This window comes from Excalfactoria chinensis, chromosome 3 (assembly GCF_039878825.1).
Source record: "Excalfactoria chinensis isolate bCotChi1 chromosome 3, bCotChi1.hap2, whole genome shotgun sequence".
Taxonomy (NCBI): Eukaryota; Metazoa; Chordata; class Aves; order Galliformes; family Phasianidae; genus Excalfactoria; species Excalfactoria chinensis.
The window spans coordinates 59,863,409-59,887,060 of NC_092827.1; the positions used below are offsets into that span (position 1 = coordinate 59,863,409).

The 23,652-nt window shown below is 38.8% G+C and overlaps 1 protein-coding gene across 6 annotated transcripts in view; it reads right to left on the minus strand.

Moving 5' to 3' along the window:
• TAB2 (TGF-beta activated kinase 1 (MAP3K7) binding protein 2) overlaps positions 1-23,652 on the minus strand; it is a 58,977-nt gene that overhangs the window by 2,439 nt on the left and 32,886 nt on the right. For all 6 annotated transcript variants that reach the window (XM_072333378.1, XM_072333379.1, XM_072333380.1 and 3 more), the window contains exons 2-6: positions 17,041-17,230; positions 10,343-11,852; positions 3,187-3,347; positions 2,461-2,554; positions 1,156-1,236 (exon numbers count right to left, since the gene is read on the minus strand). In XM_072333378.1, coding sequence (XP_072189479.1) covers positions 1,156-1,236; positions 2,461-2,554; positions 3,187-3,347; positions 10,343-11,852; positions 17,041-17,142 — 1,948 coding nt within the window. In that variant the 5' untranslated portion in view covers positions 17,143-17,230. The remainder of the gene's footprint in view (positions 1-1,155; positions 1,237-2,460; positions 2,555-3,186; positions 3,348-10,342; positions 11,853-17,040; positions 17,231-23,652) is intronic.

Here is a 23,652-nt window from a genome sequence, read left to right on the forward strand (position 1 = left end):
AAATCAAAGTCTAGCACTGTCTTAAGACACTTATATTTTTGAATTTCAATACAAATGTTAATGACTAGTAATGGAAAACTTATTTTCATTTCCTTCTACAATAGGTTGGTGGGTGGGAAAAAAGCAACAGCATTTAGATTTATTCACAATAGAGGGAACTACACAGTTGAAAGAACTGATACTTTCTGACATTCTTTATGGTCCAACTATAAAAACAACACGTCTTAATGAACTGCGTGCAGATTTATTTTTGCTCCATTTTTCATCAGCAGCTTAGATAACAAAGCATTAAAAACAACCTTATAAAACATGAAGAGCAGTACCAGTCTGGAAGAGCTGCACACAGTTTAAAGGATAAAAGAAAACTGAACTTAATTAGGCCATTCTGATAGAGAATTCTCTTCAGAAGAGATTCAGTGGTTAAAGCTACTGCATGCTATCATGATCATCCATACACACACATACACACACACAAGACAGAAAACTTCCTGCAGAAAACAACTGCACAGAAACAGCAGTGGATGAATTATTCCATTTGATGGTCTTTTTAGGTGACACTATGATGCTGTTGCAAAATTTCATTCATTGCTTTACGTAACACACAAGAACTAATTATTCTATTCTATTTGATGTCTCACTAGGGAAAAAACAAAAAAATAAAAATAAAAAATCACATGCAAAATTCAAGGGGAAGTAGAATGTTCAAGACTAGTAAGTTCCAGAATATTGACTGCTCTATTGGGTAACATCCTTCTTTTCTTCAGCTACTTAAGACTATTACGTAAACTGTGTGAGTGCAGGGATATCCTCCAGTCTAGGTGGCTGAGTTACTGCAATAAGTAACTTGACCAAGGACAATGACCAAAGCCACTCCTCACCAGTAATCAAGAGTTTTACTCCTGTATTTTACGTTCATTTCTAGACAGATGGATGTTTCCGCTTACGTTAACTATCTCACGACATATTAGCTATCTTTAAGCGCCAATCATTTAATACACTTCTTTCCTGAATGTATGTATGGCAATACCCATATGCTTTTGAAGAAATCATCTATTTCACAGTCAATATTTAATCTAGAATCATAGGAAAGATCTTATTTAGTACTAGATGCAAACCAGACATTAGCATAAAAAGCAAACGTTACTAATAACTTACCTTTGGGTTTTGGTGGCACCGGACCAAGAAATCCAATATTATCATAAAAATTATGAATAGCACTGGGATTAAAATGTGGTCCTAAAAACAAACAAACAAAAAAGAAAATAATGTGCAACTGTTTTAAAAATACACCTGGGTACAAAAGCATATATATTTTTTCCCAGTAGTTATGATTTAGCTTTTATTTTATATCAAGGTGTCAGTGTGGACCTGCATGAGATATTAGTAGCATCAAGAATACACAAACTTACTAAAATATAGAATATAAGGAAGTCAGAAACAGAATTCAGGAGATGACAGTTCTACAGCCTGGTTCTTAGTTGACTGCCCAACCTCTGTAAATTGTTTCTTTCCCCCATTCTTACAGGATTTTATACCTATTAACTTATAACTACTTAACTGCATTTTATTTGTAAATTTTACCTAAATTTTCTAAATTCTAACTGTATTGAAGAGATGTATGACCTTCTATGCATTATGTCCTGCACAGCTTTTTACTTCCTCCTTATTTGCAGGTACACTGCCTAAAGAAGAACACACAGCTCACCACCGAGCTGATCAAACAGCTTGCCACTGCTGGAAGCGGAAAGCACCAGTCCCTTCTCTTTCACTGCCTCACTCCTCGCATCCCATCTCTCCCTCGCACCAGCTGCAGATGTTTCCAGTAATCCCAATGTCTTTCCTTTTCCCCCCCAGGACAGAGTGCACTATTAGCACTGTAAATGGTCTACAGGTAAAGCACAGTAGTGCTCTACACACTGACAAGAATGGGGAGCAAGGAGAGACAGGGACATTGTGTTGGCAGCAATTAAACTGGCTTAGTTGTCTCAGTTTCTCTCTCATGATCAAAGGCTGTGTCTCTGTAGACAAAGGAAGTTAAAGGAGGAGAACACAGTGTTACAAAGGTACTTTGTTTGCAGACTTGAGATACTGAATGCAAGACAAGAAAGAAGGACATGTAGGTATGACTACACCACTTAGAAAACTCTTCTTTGAAATTGAAGTGATCAAAGAGCTTTTTTTCCCAGTATTTTTTAAACAAATGGCATCACAATTCTCTCTCTGGAGAGAATTAAGAGATATGAACAACCACAGGGTTAGGAAAATCATATGGCTGGCAGAAACAAAAGGCTTAGAACATGTTACTTTCAGAGTTCCACTTAGATGGTTTTGCAAGTAGCACACATACTGGTAACACAGTGCATGTATTTTTAACACATCCACTTCTGATACATGCAGACAGTGAAAGGAGAAAGTAAAATTAACATTAACACTTGTTGACATACTAAGAACATACTGTACCTCTTGCTTGAAAAAGATCAATCTCTTTGGTTAGGCAATCTATGTCTATCTGCAGCTGTCTGTTACAACTTCTTAACTGTTGCATTTCTTCCAGCTGAAAAAATAAATCTGCTTGTTAGACCAAGTGGCCCCATTTCATTATCAGTTATCATTCACACATAGGTAGATAATCATTTTAGAAGTGAAGATAAAAGAATTTTCCTTATTGTTTCATTTGTCCAAGCATAAGCTTTGACAAAGTTTTCACTCTCTTTGTGAACTCTCCTCTCATCAGACTTCAGAGCTGACTGAACAAATTCCAGACTGTAGTTAGAACACAGCCAATGGTCCACCAGATCAATGGCTATCTTCTGGACTGAAAACTTGTGCATTACCAGTTTTCTTTGAGATTAGTATATGCACAAAAAAACCCCCAGAACTCTGTGAAACAGGCATATGAGCATTAAGTAAACTAAAACATTAGGTGACCAATCCTTTAAAAACATCAGGAAGGACCACCAGGCACAAACCTTTTGTGACTCTGAAAGCAGCAACAACTGGTGAACTGAAAGGCCGATGGCTAAATACTACATGTTTAGACTCTGCACTATGCTGCTCACCTGTTTAATTATAGGTATGTTACCTACTGCCAGTATACCGTCAATATATGAGCAACTATTCCTTTAATTTGCTGTAACAGCCCGTGCTTGTGGTTTAGGCTTATAGCCTACAGCCGTTTCAACTTACTGATGGAATTTGGGAAACAGAATTTGATCTTTTCAGCCGCCTTCGTGTCAGATTATTCTCCATTTCATTGACCTCTGATTTTAGTTTATCCAACTTTTTCTTTTGAATCTCAAGTTCCCGTTGAAGTCGCTCCATCCTGGCCTTCTGATGTACCAGTAAAGCTGCAATACATAAAGTCCCATTTTATCTACTTTATTATCCCTTCTATGACAACATCAGATAAAGATGAAAGCTAGTATTCCTTTGGGAAAATACAGACAAACATTTCTACAGATTCTTTTTCCATTCTCCTCACAAGAAAGCCTCTGCCAGAAGAAAGAAAACACTGCATTTTGCAAAACAGCATAAATCAATCACAGACAACAAGCAAATGCAATGAGAAAGTCATATAACGTAACAGAAGGTCATGCAAAATGTAGCTGTAATCTGCAAGAGTCTTTTTTGTATAACCCAGCAAAACTACGAGAATAGCTTTCAGAAACTAACAAACATTCTCTTGCATTGTGTTTGCCTGCTCACGGTGAAAGAGATGGCATGATGTCAGCTTCAGAGACAGCTGCATGACTGGGCACTATGGTAGGTAAGAAATGGGATTTCTTTATTTTATTGCTATCTGGATTGGAAGACAATCCAGTGTTCTTTTCATAGTAGGAGACACCAAGTGAAACCAAAACAGAAAGTACTACAAGTGATACTGCTGGTAAACATCAGCTATATTTATCACGGAGGCTGGACTGTGAGTTATTTCATCCCCCAACCATTAGCTCAGCTTCTAATTTCTCTCACTGCTTACTATTTGTAAAATAAATGGCATACAAGGACTTAATTTAAAGACAACCAAGTTCGCATTTTTTTTAAACCTGAAGAATATAAGTAGAACAAGCATTTGAAAACATACAATTTAAGGAGTTTATTTCATTATAGATAGGTGTACTGCAAAGTATCACATGAGCAGATAATGCTGCTCAAAGGAACAGTTCACTTTCAGTACAAGTGAAAGAAGGATTTCATTAAATAAACCTAATCACTTCAGCTGCAGCATAGCCATTCATCAATTAAATTACTAAATCATATTAGTATGACTATAGGTACTTCTATAGCACTTTAGAAATTAATGAGAAACAGCAATAACAAAGTACTAAAAATGAGAAATTTTCCTCAGAAACAATCTGTTTAAAACAAGACTGGCTGAAATGCAAGGCATAATGAATCTATGTTTCTCAGGTAGCAATAAGGTCAAAGCACTCCTAATTTGGTTGGCTAGGTTTCCTGAGCTGTAGCATCATTAAAAAACAAAACAAAACAAAACGCACCCATATAAAAAAGATGAGACTTTTCTCATTTTCAGCAGGTAGAACTGCCCTTCAATGCAACTCCTGCCATTTCATTCACACATTGTGCTTGGTCTTTCCTCAGAAGGAGGAACTGTGCCAAACTATTTTTGTACAGCTATAGAACCACAAGGCCGCACCCAGACGCAGTCCAGGTTTTTAAACCGCATGTTTAAAAGATAATGAAATGACAGAGCCGTAAAGGTTTCTACCTGTTTTTGTTCAATCCAGAATTGTTTATATAATGACACCTATTTATTCGTGGTTGCCACTATCCACGATACAAGGTGCAGCTGTGCTCTTCTGTAGCATAAAAGTACAGGAACCCAAACTCCAAGATGTAGATTTTTGTTGCAGACTGTGAGCCATCAAATAAGTAGTCTCAAAACAGAGCCTCCCCAGTTGAACAGCATTTTATGAACAACTGAAGAAAAGAACTTTTTTCTATTTATGATCTTCAGGAAAGGAAATCAAAGACTTCTTTGCCCCTATTCTTGCAAGGAAATCACAAAGTCTTCTTCCTTCCAGGCTTATTTTTCCACTTTTAGATAGCCTCTCCTAATTCCACTGCCTTGGTACTACTGTTGAATCATCTCCTTGAAGGCCAAATTACTGGCTTGTGACCTACAGTACCACAGCTGTGCACTACCAAACAGACGTGGAACTCCTCAGACCTGTCCAATGACAGGTGCAGACTGTCAGTTAGCAGCAAAAATGCTGGATGTGGAAGGTGAAAAAGAACATTATCAGAGCGCCTCCAGGACACAAACTCACTCATGAGTAGGACCATGAATACGAGTGACTCTTTGAAGGTCTTTTTTCCCCCTCTTATACAGGGGGAGCAAACAACTCATTTCAATATTCTCCTCCAGCATCTTTGGTTTAAAAACTCAGCTGTCATTATGCAATGGCACAGGGTGCAGAAAGGACTGATGGATGCCCACAGCATTTTCGTTTTTTCTCCTAGCAGCTCTGCAACTATTTTACCATTTTAAGTCCCGACAGATTTTAAACACGCTCATCATAAAATTTATATTACTATTAAAGAAAAATAATTATTTGACGTTGCAGTGCTAAATATTTTCTATTAAAAATAACTTGGAAAAGGAACTGACAAGACATTGGTTCAAGTGGTGGATTTTATATAGAATTTGGCAATTTTGCCTAAATATTCACTTGGCAGCTGTAGAAAAATAATGAGGTGACAAAATCCACCCACCTCCTTAGTACTTATTAATGAAGAGCAGCAAGTAAGTAATCAGCCCCCCCTAGCGTTGAGCAGAGCGACTGGAAACGTTAAGAGAAAACTATGAAGTGCACCTCTGAATTAACTACATAGGGTCATTCCAACCTATGGCCTCCCAAGCTATTTACTGTAATCACCCTAGTACGAGAAATATAAAGACTTCCTCCTTGTCTCACCATTAGTGTACCACAATTTGAACAGCTCTGATAACCAGTTTTTCATTAGGTGGAAACAGGATACTGTGCACCTTCAGCTTTTTTCAGTTTCTGCATTCTACCTACACTCAGCTGACTGGAAAGAGCAGTTCAGTTCTCAGGCAGACCTGCACTTCAATGTCAAAGGAAACAGTGGCACTTAACCACAAAACAGTTGCAAACCACTGTAATTACAGGAAGCAAGAAACTGCAGGACAAAAGGTCACTACTCCTACACCCACTCTAACAGGTACTGAATATAACTTGTGTTTGAAGAGGGACACAAAACCGTTTTCTCAGAGCACCTGTGAACATGAATTTTAAACAAATGCCATTCACGTGTTCCTGACAGAAAAGCTAATGCAGGAATGCAGTGATTTCACCCTACTCCATACATCTATGAATTTTTAGACTCAAAATTTCTTGGTCAAATTTGGATCAGTGAAATTCTTAAGAATGCTGTTTGTGCATATTCTCTAGAGAATTCCATCATCTACTATGCAGTTTCAACAGTCCTTTCTGATTTGTTTCCCCTTCCAATACTCTTTTTTTCTTTGTGCTCCACTTAGTGTGTACATGCCTGATATGCAGAGGCAAATATGAGGCTGTATATTTTCTTATGTCACATGATGCAACTAACTGGAGGCCTCTTGGAGCTGGGGCACAGCTGTATCACTCAAATCTTTCATTTCTGAACATCTGTGAGGCTCAGTTAGGACTTGTGGAGTTTCTTTCCTGCAGCTTTGATTCCATTTGAAAGCTTTAAAAGCTTCGAGAAACAAAAAGGAGAACTGTGCAAAATGTCAAGTTCCTAACTAGTTCTGCAATCAGTACATTTACATTAAATCATGATGATAAGATCTGCTAAATAAATGTATATCCACGGAAATAGCCGTACCTGGCACAGATGAGTAAGTCTGTTTGCTATGCAGCACACCAGTCCCTCTCAAAGTTGAAAGATAAAAATCACAGAATGTCAGTCAAAAGCCCTTAAGTAGTAGTGAATTAAGGGGCTTCAGTAAACTCACCAGTAGGAAAACATTAAGCTGAAGATTTTATTCCAGAATTAATGTATTTTCTTCATAGCACAGCTGCCTGTCTGTTATACAGGCTGAATGCTTTGCAGAGAACAAGCAATTACTGATAACTGTTTAGCCTCATTATTCAATCTAAGACGATGTGCACAGTGACTGTACGTAATAGAAAAACACTTCTGAGTACTAAATTCTCAGTTTCTAACCAAATTTCACCTTTTCACCCATAGGGCACTTTAAATAATACACTGAAACATCAGGTAAGTCTATTAGTAAAACTATATTAATTATTGAAATATCTTAACTAGTGGGAATTGATACTCCTGTGCAGAGAACTAATATTGAAGTGATTAGCATAAAAATTTATCTTTGGCTTTTCAGCATGCTCCTAGCGAGATTTTTTCTAACATTATTAATATTGTTGACTTCACTAGTGGATGGATGCTGTCAACATTTCCATGAGTTAAGTCCACAGGATTTCAAACTGGAATTCCAAAAAACAAGGAACATACAATTAGCAACTGCTTCTGAAACATCTGCCTACAGTGACTTTCTTGACATCACCAAGGCAGCCGCAGAGATATAACCTAGTACTCCAAGCTAACAGTGAATGACTTAACTGCACCAGTTTGATCTGACTATTACCCTACTCCTTTTCACATTGCACAACCTCTAGTTCTGGCAGCAAGCTACACAGAAATCTGCAGCAGATTTCTACTACCCACAGAGGCTTACTGGAGAGAACACCAGAGGAAACCACAGCAAAAAAAACCAGAAATGGAATCAAGTAAAAGACTGGAATGCCTACACACACCGTAACTGAAAGAAAGCTCCACAGATAACCCTTGCTCTGAAGTGTTTTCACTTCTGGATGTTTGGTTTCATGACTTTGTAACTCTATGATTAAAGAACGATACTTTTCTTGTTTGCATTTTAAAAATCCTCCCTCAACAGAAATCTGGAAAGAAACTCAACGATGGAAAAACCAACCTTCCTGTGGGTCATCAGCGGGGTTTACATTTTTCAGATTTACAGAATGAGAACCTGTCACTTTATTCCCGGGAGTTAACTGATGCTTACAGATAAACTACCAGGTAGACAAGCCCTGTGCTTTATCAGAGAGCTCCACGGCCAACAGCTGCCAGAAGAATAGTACTCTTGACTCCCAGCATCTGCCCTCGGTTCTCTGTGAGCAGAGAGTTCTCTCACAGCCAGAGGTCATTCTGCTCTGTACTGGTTAGACTTGAGCACTTTATATCCCATGCTACTACTGCCCGCCTGAAATTTTTGTCCCAGACTATTCCTTCCCTTCTTGAGGATAATTGTTTCATTCTGCCTGTTGTCATCAAGCTGAAATTCTGATATGTATGTAGGCATCCTAGTCAAGGACGTGTTTGTCTGAGAGGAAATCAAAATGATGGAATAATCCTGTCATCATCAAATCGCTCTGCTTTTCAGCTAAGACAGCATAGCGGCAGGCATTATTTGCAGACAGGTCCAACATCTTCTGTTCTCCTGTGCTTATGAATCCATTTCACTGGAACAAAGTGAAAGAGATCTCCTTTGACACCAAACCAGCTCTACTTTCCACATTCCTCCTATCCTAAGCCAGATTTAGTTCTCCCTGCCAAGATACGGAGCATTCTGGGCAGAAATGGAAAAGCTGATGAAAATGCATTTTTTCTCTAATCATAGCCAGAGAAACGACTCATCTGTTCTGGCTAAAATTAAAGTGAGACAAGCACCCAGGTTTCTGCACACTCTTGCTAAACTAGATGCAACTTAGAACATGCCCCTCATAATGGAAAGCATCAAGTAATTCAAATGACATTTAGTATGCTAAAAAAAAACCCACCACCAACAACCAACCCACCACCACACCATTAAAATAAGAAAAAAAACCACCTAACCACCTCTAAGTAAACAATGTAGGTCTAGTAGTACTAGGTAGGTCTTCCAGAAACCAAGGTCACAGCAATAAGTCAAGTCACACACTTGTCAACTTCCAGAAGATTAAATCGTAACAGAAAATAAGAAATACTGCATGTTGCAGGAGAAATATAGCAACATAATGTCAGAAATCCCAAACATTTCTGAATACAGAGAACTTGGGAAACGCGAGTGTACTTTACATGAACTACTTAATGAACTACACAAAATGTAGATATTTCTCCAAAGTCAGCACAGAGACAAAAGCTAAACCAGCCTACATCACACATCTAATCTAAAACCTGTGTCCATCTTGGCCTCAAGAACAGCTGGGCCCCACAAAAGCTACGTGCCATTCAAAACTTCTGAATTCTAGGCTGCATAGCAGAAATGAGCTTTGCAAGTCTGCCTCAACTTGATAAATGAGATACTGATATCTACCAGCCTATAGAGACTGTGCAGAAACCAGGCTCTTACTAGCAACAATATAACCGCATCCAGAAGAAGTGCACAAGCTATAATCACTTTCAATTAACTTTGTTACTATCGTACTCCAGACGCACATCATCCTTTCAGTGTCCTAATCAATGTACTTGCACAAAAAGTATAGTGGGAAGAATATTTAGAGTGTTCAAAGAACAAACGAGCTTTTTAACGCTGAATTGCTGCTCAGTATGAAATGTACCAATAAACTGAAAGAAAAATGATTTTGACAGCCTACCCTGAACACTACAGAAAGATCCTAAGACCCATTCAACAACTTTACAGCAAAGTCCACAAGAAGCTATAAACTGGGTTACTGTATCACACTTAAGTTTTACCCTCCTATTACACTATCGATCTTTAAAACAACCGTCTTTGGTACGGTACTCTTCACATTTTAGCAACATAAGAGAAGTATAAAGACTTTCAGCATTTTATTGTCAGGCACCCATTAGGAAACAGAGGCAAATACTTTGTCTCGCTAACTGCTTTGGAAGTCTGTTGTTCTTGCTTCTTAAATAACACTCTAAAAAGAAAAAAATGGAAATTGTATCTAATGGAAACAGTACCTCCACCAATCCAAATGTCTGCCGGTAGACTTTCAACTTTAAATCATTAGGACAAATTAAACAAACTTAGATGTTTCTTTCAGAACAACATAAAAACAAAGACACTGCGACTCCGCTTCATTAAACACATATCTTCTTCAGACAAACAAGAATTATCTCCAAATATTCAGTTACACGTCTTTGCCATAAAAAGAAATTTATGACTTGCTTATAAACCTTTTTTTGTTTATTTAGGAAATATTCAAGAATGCTAGAGTTGAAGATAATGGATTAATATCACAAAGGTTTATCAACTGTTTCACGCTCTGTACTTTACATACTGAATTGACAATCTGGTTGAAATCTCTACTACTTATATTAAGAATATTACCTTGCGTGTAGGCAGCATCATCAGATCCCATACTCAATTTTCGTGCATCACTGATCCTATCCACATGTGCTAAAACAGGGTCAGTAAGATGCTGGATACCCTCTGGTTCAACATAGTGATCAGGAAGGTTTAGAAGGTTTGTAGGTTCAAAGGTTGGGGAGACAACCCCTGGGGAAACTGCAGGGGGCTTATTTGGAGAAACTGTAATTTTAAAAGTATATTTTGTGTTAGGCTGCGTAACAACCACTCGAGGAGAGGTTGCAGTGGTGCTGTTGCCCACTGCTCGACTCTTGGGTGGATGGTGATGAATAAATGCAGGACCCATGCTTACTTGACCAGACATATTCCTAGAAGTGGCAGATACTCCAGGATTTGTCGATATGAAAAGCGTGGGCTGGTTCCGTACAAGCTGATCATCTCCTGTGGTGGCATTTGCTGAAATGTAGACCTTAGGCTGACCACGTGTGATCACTTCATCAGTATTCGGAGGACTGGCCGATATGTAAACAGTGGGCTGACTTCTACTTAATGTCTGGCTGTTGAGGGATGAGGGAGCAGTGGAGGTGCGAGGGCCAGTTGAACGCAACTTAGAAGAACTATTTCTCTGTGGTGGTTCAAGTTTGATTTCAATTTGGTTTTTGCGAGGTCCTGTGGATATATTCTGAATGTTGTATTGGCTATGAGCAGAGGATTGTGAGCTACCAGATGAATGAATCATAGGTGCTTGTGGAGTAGTAGGAGAACTGATAGGCATATAGACATGAGAAGTCTGGTGGCCTTGCTGATTTGGCTGCGTTGAGTGTTGCGATGAGGTATGTGGCGTAGTACTGGATGTAGGAAGAGTAGTCCAAGGACTCGGCTGCGAAGGCTGGTAGACTTGCTGAGGATGCATAGGATTAAACTGAGATGCCCAGCCTGCCTGCTGCTGTGTCTGTCGAGCTGTACCACTAGGAGCTGTGATGTAAGGCCTAATATAGATAGAATTTCCCTGTGGACTGTTAAGTACAGGAGGAGGTACACCATGTATGTGCAAAGATGTAGGGGTATTGCGGCCAGGCTGAATATTTGGGGCTAAGGTTACCATGATTGGGTTGAATCTGGGCGTTGGCTGAGAAAAGTTGGATACTCCTTTGCTGCCTAGGTGAAATCCAAGATGTTGCCCTGGATTAGAAGCACTAACTGTATTACCCATTCCAAAGACATTAAATCCTTGTGGAACCTGCGCAGGTGCAGTCTGTGGTTCCTGCTGAAATAGTTCATTGTTGGGCTGCTTGGTTTGAAGGTGTCCATCACTAACGCTGTGAGCTAGAGTCCTACTTCCATTCATTCTTCCATCTCTTCCATGGTGATACACGTTCTGTGACTGCAAATCCAAATTAAGAGATGTCATGTGATTTCGTAGCCCAGGAATCGCAGAATCATCCGAGAAACTTAGGTCTCCTTCACCATAGAGATACTTCGTGCTCTCCTGAGACAGAACTGCACAACAGGCATCCAAATTATTGTTATTCTATAAAAGACAGAGGAAAGTTTGACATTACTGATAAAATACTGTTATGGTTAAACAAATACAGGCACAAAACCATCAGTGAAAAGTTAACGATGTAGCATCAAATGGAAAGCTTTAGGTGACTGGCCAGCATAGCAACTACAAGCATACACACAAAGGGCTTGCAAGCGAAGCTTACTATTTTGAGAGCAGCAGCTCAGTCACTGGAATCAAGAAAAGAAGTCTGCACTGCTGCTGAAGCAATGACAGTGACATCTTGGATCTTGGTAAGCTAACTTGGTACAGCATGATACACAGTGAATGAATACTTATGCTATTCCCTCTGAATTTCAGAAGAGTCTTCACCAATGACCACATGTCTGGCTTGAGAAGAAAATGACAGAAAGAACAAACATACAGCACCTGCACATGTACAGTACTGGTAAACAACTTAAAATCAAATTACATGTTTACTTAAAAAAAAACAACAAACTAAACTTTTTACTACATACTGGTTATGTAGTAACTTCTGCTGAAAATGAAAGCTAAATCATATGCAGAGAAGAAACACGCAGACCAAAGAAGTTGCACAGGAGCATACGACTTCAGAAGCAATGTAAAAATTCAGTTTATGCACATACAGCATATGATCGCTTTTTTGCAAGTTGAAAATATTAATGAAAACCCAGGGGCCATTTAAACCACTGTTTGAAAAACTTTTAAATACTTACGTTTGTATAAGATTACTTTATAAAACCTGTAATAAAGAAACTTAAAAACCACCACCTAGCTAATTTGCTTTTTTAAGAACATATCAGAAGGAAACTAACTGCTAATCCTAGTTCTATATTTCCACACATTTAATAATACTGTACTCAGATCTCCATAGCAGTTGCCCTACATAAGAGCCTTGCTAAAAGCCAACATGTGCTGATGGCACAATTTCACAGCGCTGTACTCTGTCAATATTACTTCCTGAACACTCCTCTCTCCAGCCCTCACCTCAAGAAATAAGTTAATGCTTTCAGCCAGAAAAGCCCATGTTAAGACCCAGATGTTGTAAAAACAAAGTAGGTGTCAAATTAATCCAAACACACCAAACACCGGCTACCAGAAAGAAGAAAAATGATCAAGGAAAATATTGCACATGCCAAGTAGTGACATTATCAAGTAGCTGAAGAACACACAAGCAAGAGAAAGCGCTCCATGCTACATGCTTTGCACCGAGTTAGTTTTGCTAAACAAGCAGATAGTAGCTCCTTCAGCAAGGTGGGGGCTCGGGCAGAGCTGCACAGACAAAGCAAGCCTGTCTCTACCTGAAAAAAATTACTCAAGGAGAAAAAGAAGACATTAACACAAGTGGGAGAGGGAGGATGAGCTAAACTCCACCCACAAAACCAAAACTAGGCGCTGATACAGATCAGACGAAGTTGTGAATTTTTAGGCAATATTTTTTTTAAAAACAACAAAAACCCATAACCACTCCAAACAAAAAAGCTTAAAAAAAATCACAAAAAATACAGGTTTTTCCTAAAGGCCATCTAACGAGCCAGGCACATAAAAGAACTGCTGCAGAAATGTCTTCAGAGAGACAAAAGTGGGTCAAGTGTCTGTAGATGTAACGGGTCTAGAGTAGAATATGCACCAGAGGACAAAGCAATCAAATAAAGTTTGGAGCGAAGAAAGGAATCAAAGTAAGAAAGAACAGTGGATAAATACAGTAACAGTAGCCTTGTATTCATTGCAAAGAAGAAAAGGGAGCCAGAAAAGGGACAGGATGCCACAGAAAAACAAGCTAGAACTCTCTTTAAAGATTTTGCATGAACTTCAGCGAATGAAAATTATTAAGAGAAAGGCAAAAATAAATAAATAAAGTAAAACAAGCAAACCGAAAAGAAAGAGGCCAGGCTTGCAAGGCCCTTTCATTCAACTCAAATGTATTTGCTTTGGACAATTTTTTTTTTTTTTTAAAAAAAAAAGACTGCATCCAATCAGTTCCAAAATTTCAGTGATGTCAATGAGCAAATTGGAGAACTCAAGGGGGAAGCGGGGGCACATGGAACCCTGGGCATCTTCTGACTGGCAGAGGCAGAGTTACAACCGCTTCTAGTTCTTTATAGATCAGAGAACCGGTTGATGGCAGAATTGAGCACATTCCAGCAAAACAATGCCCCTCATCTTAGCCCTGCCCATGTCCCAGTTGAGTTTAAAATGTTGGCACCCTGAAAGAGAAAGGAAAAAAAAGAAAGAATAAGAATGTTGGAGGGAAATGAGGAAGCAAGGAGAGGACAGAGACTTGAGGCTCAAGTGGTTATAAAATTCCCCAGACACACAAAAAAACGAACCAAATGGGACAATGTCCACAGTGAGGGGAAGCTGTGGAATCCCTTCGAACGAGGAGAAGGGGAGACTTGAATGCAGGAAGCGTGCTTGCCAGGAAGAATGGAGGGATGCAAAACTCTTCAGGAACATTCAATGCTGTCAGCCCAAGGAAGCAATAAGATTTGTCAGTCCCCTAGATGATACCGGTTTCCATTTCATCTGTTTGTTTTTGGTGGTCCTCTGGTTTCAAGATACTAAGTATCACTGGGATATTTTAATATCAAGCAAAAGAACAGCACTGAGATGTCTGTATGGCTTTTCCTGCGCAATTCAGTGATCTTATGAAGCCTTGGTTGTGATAAAAACCTTTAGTCACAATCACTATGAAGCACATAAGTGCTTGAACTCTTCCAGGTTCTCTCCTGTGATATTTTATACTTCCTGTTGTAAAAATAACTTCACCCTGACACTGCGGGGTGAAGGCAAATCACAGCACTTCTTATACAGTACGGTACATTCCTAGTTATATCTCTGAGCTAAGCTACAGTTATTACATTTACCAGAAATTAATTCCACTGTGCTCAGTTATTACAGGGCACTACTTGGTATGCAGATACTGTTCCAGAAGCACTACAAATACATGTACAAGTAGCCTCAAACCCCACTGTCCAATCTTTACCACCAGCTCAAGTACAGTTTCTTAGTTTGAAGAAATTATATTATTATGATTATTTTTCAGAGCAGTCCATCTTAGAGTAGCATAGCCAGAGTGGACTTCAAACATCAAACTGAGAGGATTTTGTCTTAGAAAATTGCAGCCTTGCTACTAACACTATCATTGTAAGTAGCTTTAGGGTGTACTGAATTAGTGTAATAATATTGTATGTATGGAACATTAGTTACCCTACGTAATTTTTTTCTCCTTTAAACGCACTTAACGAAAGTTGACCTAAAAAAAATTCCCTCAAAATCCAAACTCTCATCCCATATCTCTATCAAAGTACAGGATGCACAATATCTTCACAGTTTTAAGACTTCTTTTTAGATAAAAAAAAAACAACCAAACCCACTGTATTCAGTAGTATCCAAACACTGATGAGTTCTGAAGAGCCATGTGCTATCTTTTAAAGAACAAAGAACCAAACATCCAAAAGGTGATGACTCGTGTTCACTCCTTCACTGACCTTACTCAATAAGCAACTCCCTCATTTAAAGAACAAAACTGTAACTGTAGTATAAAAGTTAGATTAGTTCTATGGAGAGCTAATACAAGAAACAGTAGTGAACTATCCAGAGAACAAATACAAGCAGTTGGTTGAACCAGTATTGTCTGGTTCAATTTTCCCTACAGCTAAATAATTAAAGAGGAAGGGCTGGGGAAAGCTTGAAACCTCACAAGTCCACTTTCAAATCAAAAACGATTCTCTCAAGAACTACTGTTTTCACAGATTCTCACTCTATTATAAATGCGATTGAGTCTTGAAAATTCAAACTGGCACAATCACACTTCCAACAGCACAACAGGCATAGCACTATTTGGATGCATGTATGTTGACTATACATACATGGACACATGTATTTTACGTATTAAAATACATACAAAAATAAAACAATCAGCATTCTTTATAGCACAATGCTATCACCAAAGACATGTCATAGCCATAGTCCAGAGAGAACCAGCTTCTGGAAATATACTGCCTATCCTTTTCCCAATCAAGTTTTGTATGCTGTTGATCAATACGAACATTCACACGATCCTCTATTATCCAGAGTACTCTAGTATCCAGATGAAATCCAAACAGCACAAATACTTTGGGATCACAGGAAAATGCAAAGCGAACACATTTAAGCAACACAGTTAAGTAAGCCTAACAGAATTTGTTAGCTGTAGGCATTCAGTGCCTTTGTGTCATGCTTCCATGAGCTTTGGACAAGCGTAATAAACCACCTTCCAAAGTAATTAATGTGATGCTATAGAGCAGAAGTGATAAAAAAATATAAGGGTGTATGAGTGTTCTGACACTGGCAGCAAAAGACATAGCTGATGCCATGGCCAACTACAGCCATAGCATTAAAAGCATAAGAAAATCAGATAAATTCTTTGTTATTTCTGGGTCCAAAAGGAATCCACAGATCAGCAGCACAGATTCCAAGGCTACAATAAAACGAAGGCCACCTGGCAGCCAAAGTGCTGGGAAGAACTGGGTAGAAACACATCAGCACATCACAGGTGTCATGCAGCCAATGCTAAGCTGATTGTCTGCCTGACTCTGGCTAATATTAACAAGACAAAGGACATGGGTGTGTGGGGATTACTACACTCTGAGGCTCCTGGCTGTAGAACATGTAGGGCCATCAAGACCAGCTCTGCAGGCCAGGTGAGCTGGGGCAGGAAAACAGTGGAGCAGGCAAGTACCCAGTAATGAGATCAAAGTTTGATGGAGACTGAGGTGGGAAAATTGCTTCTGTACTTGTGTTGATGCTCAAAGCATACAAAAAAATAAAAATAAAATTAAAAATAAATAAATACATAAATAAAGCACTGTCTTCAAAAGTGCCAGCTAGACTCCGTATCTCTCTCTTTTGGCCACAATTTAACTTTGGCTCATGAGATGGCCAAAAGACAATGAATATACTAACATACTCATTACCAAGACTGCAACCTCCAAGCACACTGCTTCACAGGATGGTTTGCTGAGGTTCAACCTTGACTACTCAGAGGAGAGAGGACAGCTTGCTATATGGAATAAACAAATTGGCTGCGTACACCTGTCTCATTCAAAGAAGAAAACAAAAACAACCTGCTTTTGATACAGACACACATGATTAGTTAACATTTAAAATAAGCATAATCAATTACTCATACAGTAACTACTAGAACACTGACCTGTAACATGCATCTGGATACAACACCTTCAGGTACCTCAGGAAACTTCTGTCGCAGGTCTTGTAAAACCTGAATATCAATTTGCTGGCTTCCTTGGGCCATTCGTATATTGCCTGGTCAGGATTGTTTTTCAACAGGCAGTTTTAGGCCTTAGTAAAGGGAGCACTCATCTCTTCTGACCCAGCATTTTCTGAAAGAAGAAGGAAAAATTTAAGACACTGAATGCAGACACCACTGCTGTTAAAACATTAAACAAAACAAAACCTGGAAAAAACACAACAAAACCCAACACAACAAAAATCCTCATCAGTTATGAAATCTAAATCTGCATTTTATGTCAGTGTTTTTCCACATCACGTCTGGCTAACAAACTGCCAGACTCTTACAACCTTGAAAACTGCTCATGTAAAGGCACATCTGATCAACCTGACAAAAATTTATCAAAATATTAAAATTCACTGTTTAGGATCAGCATTTTTATTTCTTTAAAGAATAAATACATGCATAAAAGCTTACATCAAAAAAGGGAGAAAGCGTTAAGTTTGGCTTCTGCATGTAATTACTTTCATTTTCACAGTTACCGTTTATTACAGAAAATAGGGGCAATAAGTTCAGTGTTTCGTAAGTTACAGGACTTATTAGCAATAGCCTGTTAGTTTTCACCTGATGCACTTCAGAGATTATGACTAGAAGGAAAGAACTTAGAACAACTTATTTCTTCAATTAATTTTGTTGCTTTTTAAAAAAGGAATTTCTGAAGAATACACCATAATCAGCCAGTCACACTCGTATGAGATACTCTGTCCTGAACTTACAGCATCCACGTGCTTTTACCAAGAACAGTTTCCCACAATTAAGTTAGGAAGAATGTCGAGTTAAGCAGGGGAATGGTATCTCCTTTCTTTTTTTATAGTCATATCTATTTGTGTGCGTTATAATACAACACTGCTGGGTAACTGACAGACCCCTCCACAACAGGGGAGGGTCACTTCCAGCCAAAGCCACTCTGTGATTCTATGATCCTTTCTGCTCATTATACACTGCCCAGAGGGGTATGTCCCTTCCTGCAGTGCCTCCTTAGTAATTTGCATTAGATTCTTCTAGGATTTTCCTCCCAGTACTACTTTAGGCCAATTATTTATGCCATATTTTGCCCTCATTTGATTTCCACTCTGCTGTTCCTTCGCTAGAGAACATTAGGCTAAATTCAAAGACAATGTAGGTTTCTTTTACAATTAAGACAGGAGCATTCCTTATTTGTCTTTAATTTTTGTGTCTACAAAAAACGAATGCAATGAGAACCTTCTACTGCAATGTGCTCAGTGTCTTTACCTTCAGTGACAAAGGCAATTCAATTTGAGTTTTAAAATACCATAAAATCCACAACAGTCTCCTTATCATCATAGTATCATAGTGTGAGTTGGAAGGGACCTTAGAGATCATCGAGTCCAACTCCCGGGATCTGAGCCTTCTGTGTAGCAGAGCGGCACTTCTACCACTTGCGCCACAGGGGGAATAAATGTATTCACTTACATCTAGATTCATCTACAACAACCTTGGAGCCAAACATTAATATGGGAACTGATTTTTACTAGCTTTTCTGAAGCGATATCAGTTTTTTGAGGTCTTGCTGAGCCCAGAGGAAAAACCTTCAGTTGTAAAGCATAGTAACTATTGAGAAAAATTAAAACATATTACTGAATTCTTAAACACAGCAAACGCTCCTCTCTCACTCACATCTGCATTTCCTGTGGAGCTTCCCTTCCTTCTCCCCCTTCATCCAAGCACAGGGCTTTCCTCCCCGCCCACAAGAAGTGCTAACTCCTGCTTAAGCACTCAGAGCACAGCCCTACCAGGGACCTCTAAAGGCTCCCTGGATTCTGGCAACTCTTGCCAGCAACCCCACCAGCACGATCTCTCTGCAAATAAGTCCAATGCTTGTTATTCCAGTACCCCCATTTCCTAAAAGGATACTACTAGGAAGTTAGTTAGGAAGCATTAATGCCAGTTCTCTAGTCAATTCCTAGAGCATTAACACTACTTGTGATTCAAGTGTAATCACTGCAATGCCACAGCTTTTCTTGAGACTGAAAAGATGGAGGAAACCTGCAAAGAACTGATGACAAAGCACGAAGCACATGATTTCCAGCATGAATCACAAGACAGGCATAATGCCTTCCAGGACATAAGGCCTGAATCACTCCATTATAAGATTTCTTCAGCTCCTGTGTTTTTGGTGGTCTGAACTGGTAAAATTACCAGTCAATTGGTAATTCGCCCGAACGCTTCCAATCATATCAACAGGATCTAACATAGCAATGCTTTTCAACTGTCTGCCAGCAATTCCAGACTTTTCTCTGAGGGAAAAAAAACTAAAAATCAAAATACATGTTACTTTGATGACTCTGCCAATATATATATACATATATACACGGAATAAAAGCTTGTTAGTTAACAGAATAGAGAAGACTAAAGGTCCTAAGAATCTTCCATCTAACATCTGCTCATAATTTTAGTCTCATAAATCCCATTCTCTACGATGGAATTATTGTAATACATATTTAAATAAAAGTACAGGGAAAAAAAACAGGACTTTTTTGTTAGAATATTCAGAGATGCTTTGATAGAACAAAGACCACAGACCTACCCACAATTTTTAGTGTACATAACAATGTAATATTCTACTATTGAGAACAACACCACAACTTCAAACAGCCTTAACATACAATAAGTATCAGCCAGGAATGCTAGAGTTAGAAATTCAGATTATGCAATTCCTCCCCAGAACACACAAGTTCTGCTTATCTGGCTATTCAAGTTCAGCTTCCACTTTCTTTGTGCACTTTAATAAAGGATACATTGCAGCTCAGCTCTTTAGATTTGGTTTCATTCAGATCCATACAGCTCAAAGCCTCATGCGGACAGAGGCGATCAATACAAAGATCTGGGAGAAAGTCCCACACACGTAAAGCAGAAGCAGCAAGCTTCTGGTGGTCCTGTCCGTATGACAAGAGCTCAGCTAAAACAGACATACCTGCACTAATCCAGCAGAAATTTATTGTCTGTACCCCAGGATTACCATCTCAAAGGGACAGAACTACCCAAGCACACTGCTATGCAAGGTACCCTGTGGCAGCTGCTCTAAGTACTCAGGATCCATAACTTAAAGGTAGCGTGGATACACCTAAACAAACTGTAGCCATACCTTAGACTGTTAGATGCACCTAAGGGACCTCTGAAACTAACACTGGGCAATAAAGGATAAAATATTTGTCCTGAACAACTCAACGCATTTCAAAGAAACTGTTCCAAAGCAGATGGAGGCAGCAAATTTTGGTCTACACAATTGAGGGAAACCATCTTGGGCAGGGAGAAATACAAATATCTAATCTAAAAAATTAAAAGTTTATTTATATATATATATATATTTTATAGTTTATTTATATATATATATATATAAACCAGAAAAACTGCCAGGCTTTTACTGTGTACTATTATGGAGACAAGCTATAATAAAGGAACACAACACTCAGCATGGTTAAAAAAAGGAGAAGTAAGAACAGCAATAAATGAAGGCAGAAAGCAGTCTTTTTACACTAGTACACGTACTGGAGAGTTCCTTTTCCTTCCCCCTCCCATGTGCAGTGTGGGAAAAGGCACACACAGTGCTCAGTTCATACACAGGCTGCTAAAATAACACTAAAACCCATCTGTATTTCGGTATGCTTTTCTGTAGCTTTCATCTTACCACACGTGATCTGCATCAAATATGAATTGCTCTAAATCACACCATGCTGTTTAGCTGAGAATGCTAGAAATATATTTCATCTAACATTTCATTTTAGGAACCTGTTTGTAAATATTTACTGATAGTGCTACAAATGTAAGAACAAGAGCACACTTCCTTGAACAAGGGCTGCTCTGCAAGTAATGCCTCCTACTCTGTTACACTGGCCCATGATATCACATAACATCAGAGGCAGATGTTGTTGGCATGACAGTAGAAGTTGAACCTTCCCATCAGTATCTCATTAGATTTTGTTGTCATGCGACAGATGGCAGCAGAGGGGCAGCCTGACAAAACTGTGTCTGACATGGAAGTGTGTATGAAGCAAAGATGTGTTGTTGAACGTAGAAAAAGTGGTACCCACTGACATTCATCGACACTTGCTGAACATTTCTGGAGACCTAAGAGTGGATGTGAGCTCAGTGAGGAGATGAGTGGTGCATTAAAGCAATGATGACACCAACAGTGGGTCACCTCTACTGGAATTTTTAAAATGTATTTTTTAACCAAGAGTGGCATGCAGGCTCTTGTTCACAGCTGGTGAAAATGTATAGCTAATGGTGGTGCCTGTGTTGAAAGACTGTTCTGTGGCTGAGAATTTTCTCTACCACACATTGTTATTGTGCTCTATCTGTTGCAGCTACTACGGTAATAAGTAGGAAGCATCACTTTTAGAGCAACCAAGGATGCAGAATATAGATGTTGCACACAAAATACTGTTCTAACAGCAGCAAATGAGATGCAACAAGTCACAGTTTGAGGCCAGCAGAGGTTGCTAAAGTGCCTGTTGAGACAGCAGCCAAAGGACTCCTGGCATTTCTTTTCATGGATCCAAGAGGTACAGAAAGACTGTAGAAAAAAAGAGCAATTACAAAAACAATAAACAATAAAAAAGAGCCCTCTACACTTATCTTCAGATCCTTCAGCAATACCAAATAGCCCTCTGAATCCCCCAAACTGAGTAGCTAAACAATGAATACCTCAAAAAAGGAAAACTTCTTTTTTTCCCCCCACACCCCAGAACTGTGCTTTCTTGAGCAATATGTTCCCCTACGTACACATTTAGCTACTTTTTATCTGAGTACTAAGTAAAAAATAAACATCAAAAAACCAGCTGTCCCATCTTTTCAGCCAGATCCCAATTCTGACACAATACTCCAAGTTGATGGTTTAACAACAGGCTAACCAGAGGTCATCTTCCAGCAAGGATTCCCTTACACAGAACACCTTCAATTATCATAGACCCGTTTAGGTTGGAAGGGAGCTTTTAAGATCACCTGGTTTCAAATCCCCTACTATAGGCAGGGATATGTCCCTCCAGACCAGGTTGCTCAAAGCCTCATCTAGTAGAGCACGTAGAGGTATATCAGTATTATTTCTTTCAGTTTCCTTCCAAAAAAGCAGAGATATCTCTGGTCTACACTTAGGACCAGTAATCACATCAGGCGCTTATCAATCTCTATCTACAAAACATCCCTGAGTTCTCCGGCAGTAATGTCCATTAGAGGTTAATCAACAGTTTATATCTGCTATGTGTCAGTATCTCCCCCTAGAATTAAGCTAGATGTCTATTTTAGTATTTTCACTGCCTCAAGAAACCCCAAACAAACAAAAACAAACAAAAAAAGCAAACAAAATATTCACAGATAGAGCGCCACATTTGCCTCTTGCAATTTGCCTGTCCAACCTCCACCATAACAATTCCCACTCCTCTTTCTCCTTTCTTATTTTTCCTCACCTGTACCTGAAAGTCCTTGTCAAATATAAAACTAAAAATCCCTGCCACAAGTGCTTAGCAAATAGGGGGGAAAAAATAAGTAACAGAAACGGAAATGGAAATCACCACATGCAAGGCCAACTCACAAAAAGGAACAGCTTCTGGCTATAGCAAGGGTTACACAGTTTTAACTACAAAACTAACAACTTGCGTTGGGAATGATGAGCAAGCAAAATCCAAATAGAGAGACACCAAAACTCTATGCATCTTTGAGATGCTACAGTACAAAAAAGGGTTTAGAAATGTAACTGCATGAAACAGTGAAGTAATTGCTTCCCCCCAGATAGCCACAATACACTTTGTTCTGAATGCCAACACAGTCAAAAAGTGCAGATGTTTTGGTTTTTTTTCGTTAAACTTGAGAAAAACTGAATAGGGAAAATATTCTGAAACAAAAGCATTCCTCCAAAGACTCCCACATTCACTCTGCAAAAGGGATTAAGCAAAACAACAGAAAACAACAGAAAAACAACAGAGCTTGCAATAATATCATTAATACTTTAAATGAGTATTTTTAAAGAAAGAATAGAAACCAACTGGTAGAAAACCAGCCTAATTTAATTTTTACAACACATTGTTCAGCCTTCCTAAGGCTATTTTAAAGCCACCTCAACAGTGCCTGCAGTATCTCTACGTAAAATAAATCTTCCTATCAAGAATAGGAAAAAAAAAAAAAAAAAAAGTTATCTTCCACTTGTTACCATCCACTTCCTAAATAAAGAGCAAAAATATCAGCTTATCAAAAGCACTGTTTCTGGCCCTATCCTCAATCTACAGAACAGCAATACTCCTTACTCAGTTTTTTATATCAATCTCTTCAGACAAACAAGAATTAAGAGAAAACTGATTTGGTCACACGAAACAAAAAAAAATAAGAATTACAAATACAGCACAACTAAGAGTTCATCCGCACACAGAGCACGGGATTATATCAGATAAAAAACTTGTACCAAATAATGATGAGTATGGGGAAGATGGGAAAAACCTGCAACATTTCAAAGAAATAATCTGTTCCTTTGAAAGATCGATTTGAAGTGAGCAAACATGG